The sequence below is a fragment of the Leiobunum rupestre genome, chromosome 1 (genome assembly GCF_980474605.1).
Source record: "Leiobunum rupestre chromosome 1, qqLeiRupe1.1.hap1, whole genome shotgun sequence".
Lineage (NCBI taxonomy): Eukaryota > Metazoa > Arthropoda > Arachnida > Opiliones > Sclerosomatidae > Leiobunum > Leiobunum rupestre.
Window position 1 is genome coordinate 32,767,053 of NC_143384.1, and position 5,033 is coordinate 32,772,085.

General features: G+C 40.1%; 1 protein-coding gene across 1 annotated transcript; it reads right to left on the reverse strand.

Annotated features, from left to right (window-relative positions):
- Positions 1–3,125: 3,125 nt before the first annotated feature.
- LOC149962166 (fatty acid hydroxylase domain-containing protein 2-like) lies at positions 3,126–4,751 on the reverse strand. The gene is made up of 3 exons (XM_090164526.1): positions 4,727–4,751; positions 3,922–4,194; positions 3,126–3,205 (listed from the first exon to the last, which is right to left on the reverse strand). Exons 2-3 carry the CDS (start codon positions 4,173–4,175, stop codon positions 3,139–3,141), a joined length of 321 nt encoding a protein of 106 aa, XP_090020652.1. The 5' UTR covers positions 4,176–4,194; positions 4,727–4,751; the 3' UTR covers positions 3,126–3,138.
- Between the last annotated feature and the right edge of the window lie 282 nt (positions 4,752–5,033).

Consider the following 5,033-nt stretch of genomic DNA (forward strand, 5'->3'; position numbering starts at 1 on the left):
CTAAAAATTTATTTCAATTTAGAAAATAATCTTGCGGTTTTAAGATTTCCAAGACCAATTTCCCGACATTTGTTGTCGAAGCTATTATTTCCAGGACTTGTGTTTGATTGCGAAAGGTTTTCTGGATTCCAAAGGCTTTCTTGATTTCAAAAGATTTCATTTGATATTAAATGATTTGATGACTTCTAAAATAATCTAATTTCTATGTTATGGATTAAAGATTTGCTGATATTTTTTTCTGAAGATTTTTGTCAATTACTCATAGATTTCTAAAGAATTAGAAATAATTTAAAAGTTTATTTATTTTTTGACTCTAGGAATTCAATTAACACCAGATTTATCGAGTGGCTTTTTACGAGGGAGGTTATGCGTATGTTAGGTGAAGGTTAGTGGAAGGTTAGTGGAAGGTTAGTGGAAGGTTAGTGGAAGGTTAGTGGAAGGTTAGTGGAAGGTTAGTGGAAGGTTAGTGGAAGGTTAGTGGAAGGTTAGTGGAAGGTTAGAGGAAGGTTAGTGGAAGGTTAGTGGAAGGTTAGTAGAAGGTTAGTGGAAGGTTAGTGGAAGGTTAGTGGAAGGTTAGTGGAAGGTTAGTGGAAGGTTAGTGGAAGGTTAGTGGAAGGTTAGTGGAAGGCTAGTGGAAGGTTAGTGGAAGGTTAGTGGAAGGTTAGAGGAAGGTTAGTGGAAGGTTAGTGGAAGGTTAGTGGAAGGTTAGTGGAAGGTTAGTGGAAGGTTAGTGGAAGGTTAGTGGAAGGTTAGTGGAAGGTTAGAGGAAGGTTAGTGGAAGGTTAGTGGAAGGTTAGAGGAAGGTTAGTGGAATGTTAGTGGAAGGTTAGTGGAAGGTTAGTGGAAGGTTAGTGGAAGGTTAGTGGAAGGTTAGTGGAAGGTTAGTGGAAGGTTAGTGGAAGGTTAGTGGAAGGTTAGTGGAAGGTTAGAGGAAGGTTAGTGGAAGGTTAGTGGAAGGTTAGTGGAAGGTTAGTGGAAGGTTAGAGGAAGGTTAGTGGAAGGTTAGTGGAAGGTTAGTGGAAGGTTAGAGGAAGGTTAGTGGAAGGTTAGTGAAAGGTTAGTGGAAGGTTAGTGGAAGGTTAGTGGAAGGTTAGTGGAAGGTTAGTGGAAGGTTAGTGGAAGGTTAGAGGAAGGTTAGTGGAAGGTTAGTGGAAGGTTAGAGGAAGGTTAGTGGAAGGTTAGAGGAAGGTTAGTGGAAGGTTAGTGGAAGGTTAGTGGAAGGTTAGTGGAAGGTTAGTGGAAGGTTAGTGGAAGGTTAGAGGAAGGTTAGTGGAAGGTTAGTGGAAGGTTAGTGGAAGGTTAGTGGAAGGTTAGTGGAAGGTTAGTGGAAGGTTAGAGGAAGGTTAGTGGAAGGTTAGTGGAAGGTTAGTGGAAGGTTAGTGGAAGGTTAGTGGAAGGTTAGAGGAAGGTTAGTGGAAGGTTAGTGGAAGGTTAGAGGAAGGTTAGAGGAAGGTTAGTGGAAGGTTAGTGGAAGGTTAGTGGAAGGTTAGTGGAAGGTTAGTGGAAGGTTAGTGGAAGGTTAGTGGAAGGTTAGTGGAAGGTTAGTGGAAGGTTAGTGGAAGGTTAGTGGAAGGTTAGTGGAAGGTTAGAGGAAGGTTAGTGGAAGGTTAGTGGAAGGTTAGTGGAAGGTTAGTGGAAGGTTAGCGGAAGGTTAGCGGAAGGTTAGCGGAAGGTTAGCGGAAGGTTAGTGGAAGGTTAGTGGAAGGTTAGTGGAAGGTTAGTGGAAGGTTAGTGGAAGGTTAGTGGAAGGTTAGTGGAAGGTTAGTGGAAGGTTAGTGGAAGGTTAGTGGAAGGTTAGTGGAAGGTTAGTGGAAGGTTAGTGGAAGGTTAGTGGAAGGTTAGTGGAAGGTTAGTGGAAGGTTAGTGGAAGGTTAGTGGAAGGTTAGTGGAAGGTTAGTGGAAGGTTAGTGGAAGGTTAGTGGAAGGTTAGTGGAAGGTTAGTGGAAGGTTAGTGGAAGGTTAGAGGAAGGTTAGTGGAAGGTTAGTGGAAGGTTAGTGGAAGGTTAGTGGAAGGTTAGTGGAAGGTTAGTGGAAGGTTAGTGGAAGGTTAGAGGAAGGTTAGTGGAAGGTTAGTGGAAGGTTAGTGGAAGGTTAGTGGAAGGTTAGAGGAAGGTTAGTGGGAGGTTAGTGGAAGGTTAGTGGAAGGTTAGTGGAAGGTTAGTGGAAGGTTAGTGGAAGGTTAGTGGAAGGTTAGTGGAAGGTTAGTGGTAGGTTAGTGGAAGGTTAGTGGAAGGTTAGTGGAAGGTTAGTGGAAGGTTAGTGGAAGGTTAGTGGAAGGTTAGTGGAAGGTTAGTGGAAGGTTAGTGGAAGGTTAGTGGAAGGTTAGTGGAAGGTTAGTGGAAGGTTAGTGGAAGGTTAGTGGAAGGTTAGTGTAAGGTTAGATGAAGGTTTGGTTAATGTGAGGTTAAGCTTAGGTTACTATTAAAATATTTAAATATTTTACTTGAAAAATTATTTGGCGAGAACCTTTTCGACGAAGGAAAATTGACAATCTTAGTTACGTTTAGTCACAACACAAGTTACACCCCTTGAAAGTATCTTTGATTGTATTATAAGTTAGCCCCTTTCTTGACCCCCTCTGAACCTTCACATAGTTTAACCCTTCTCCATTTTGAAAACTGTTAAATGTTCTAGCCGTTTAAAGAAGAATTCCATTGTGATTTCGGCATTTCGAAAATGTTTTGGCGGATTGAAATAAAAGAAACCGAATGCTAGAACTTGGAAGTACCGTACTTAAAACAAATAACGACATTTCTTAAATATTTAAATTAAAAAAACACATTTACTGATGAAGTATAGGAATTATAAAACCTAGGAAGTTTAGGAAACATTGCTACCAGGCAATCCGAAACTGTTTATTCGGATTAAAATGAACAATACCGAAGGGTAGAACCAGGGCCGTAGCTAGGGCTGGGCGGCAGGGGCGGCCACCCCGGGCGCCGTGCGCGCGATAGGGTATAGGGGCACCAAAATTGGTCCATATTATTATATTAGGGTGTGGCAAATTTGCAGCTCGCCCCTGGCGGCATTTTCTCTAGCTACGGCCCTGGGTACAACTTGGAAGTACCGAACTTAAACCGAATAACGACCACAATAAATATTTATTTTAAACCTTTATTGATTTTTCCAGTTGCGATTTCAAAATTTAATTTGTGTTCCGCACAACCAGTCCATCAAACCCATGACGCCGAAATTGCCATTAAATCTGTAAAAATAAAATTTCAGAATTAAATTGTTCATTGCTACTTAGACCTCTGTAAGTACCGACTGTCCAAGAAAATTGAACACTCGCGCGTCAATACAAATGGATAATCTGATGAGAAGATATCATCTGCTTAGGATTTTTGTCTTTGGCAAAATGTTTCATGTTTCATGGAGACCGCTTGGAGTTTCTGTCTCCAAGAAATGACGTTCTATAAATTTTAATTGCTCCAAAAAAATCATTTTTATCATCGGCACAAATAGCAATCTGATCTCAAATTGTTTGTGATTGATCGTAACCGAATTGCTAAAATGTATCTCTTCAGATTCATTAACTTGTGGAAGCCAATAAAAATAAACGGTAACTAAAATTTCGACAGATATTTAATCGTGGTTATGTAAAGTTGATAACTCTGATAATAAACTCAGGTTAGTTTCGGGATTAAATGATTTGGTTTCCATTCTTTCTTTAAAAAAGGGTGCTTAATAACACCTTTCACGGTGAGACATTCTTGAGGATTCTAGCTCACTTCTTACCGAATAACGTTACGCCCTTGATATGTTTATTAAATCATTTAAAGCTAGTTAATAATTTCCGGTTTTCTTGACGAGTTTCTCAAAAATTTATTGATCAAAACTGGAAATCAAACCGGCTTAGACTGGGTTTTAAAATAAAGTAGAAAGTGTTTTTCTATATACAGTTGATATTTCGATACATACCTCAAATGATGATTTTCGTGATGTTCGGGTGAAGGGATAAATGGTAAATGGTACCCGCAGTGAGCGTTGAGAGTCGAGACCATGATGATGAAGTACCACAGCCACAAAGTCAGCGTATGACAGCCCGCTAAAAGGGGACCGACGTAGGAAGGAACTAGATTGGAAAAGAGGTGTTCGAAAGGGTGGCAATAAAGCGCTGTTATGGCAATTGGTGACTTGAATTCGTGGTGCCGCCGGTGAAACAGCGAGAACATTTTCGGATGATGTAACAGCCTACAAGAGTATAAATAAATGTCACTAACAAAGTATAAACAGTCAGCAAATCTGAAAAATTCTGATGTGTCTATAGCTAGGTTGTTGATATAAAACATTAAATGCTTTAAACAGCGCGAGTGGAATAAATACCTAAAACAAATCGTGAAAATTATGGATATGTTTCATTCCGCCGATTTTTTCACGCGTTCATTAATTTCCAAATACCTCTTACTTTCGTTACAAATAGTAACTTTTGAAATCCCCCCCCCCCACAAATGAGGTCACAATGTGACTGACTGTCTGACCATCCTCAAGTGGGGTGGCGAAGTGGTTAGCACTTTCGCCTCGCAGCAAGAGCCGGGTTCGATCCCAGTTGAGATCTCGGAACCACTCCGTCTGCGTTAAAGTGTTGGTTGCACGAAAAATCGATAGTAATAAAAACGAATGAATGCGGGCTTGTTTTGAAACCCAGGACGTTCTCTTTCCAAAAATGTCATTTTCGAAACAAATTTCCAAGCCTAAGTGTATTAACTTTGAGTCCGAAACTGACCTTTTTCGCTCCCCAAAATCCTGAAATTTTTGGCGAATTTTCTCCTCCGTAGCACGAGCAATTTGGGGCAAATCAAAGCTGTAGTTTTATTCCTAAAATAGAAGGAACTGAAGTGGAGGGATTCTGTTTACGTGTAGAAGTTTTCAAACCAGAGGTTTTTAATCATAATATTAGGCTTATTATCGAAATAAAAAATATTTTTTTACGCGCGACCCGACGTTTTAAGAAGAATTTACAAGGAGCCTTCGGTTTCATATCGTTTTTCTACTACGTAGCCTTGTGTATGCCTATTTCAATTACTACTGCG

What these genes read in the sequence shown, in the direction of transcription:
- LOC149962166 (XM_090164526.1), bottom strand. Translation starts at nt 4,175, where the DNA reads ATGTTCTCGCTGTTTCACCGGCGGCACCACGAATTCAAGTCACCAATT. An exon ending in CACGAAAATCATCATTTGAG is followed by an intron (nt 3,206 to 3,921) that starts GTATGTATCGAA and finishes TTATTTTTACAG; the next exon opens with ATTTAATGGCAATTTCGGCG.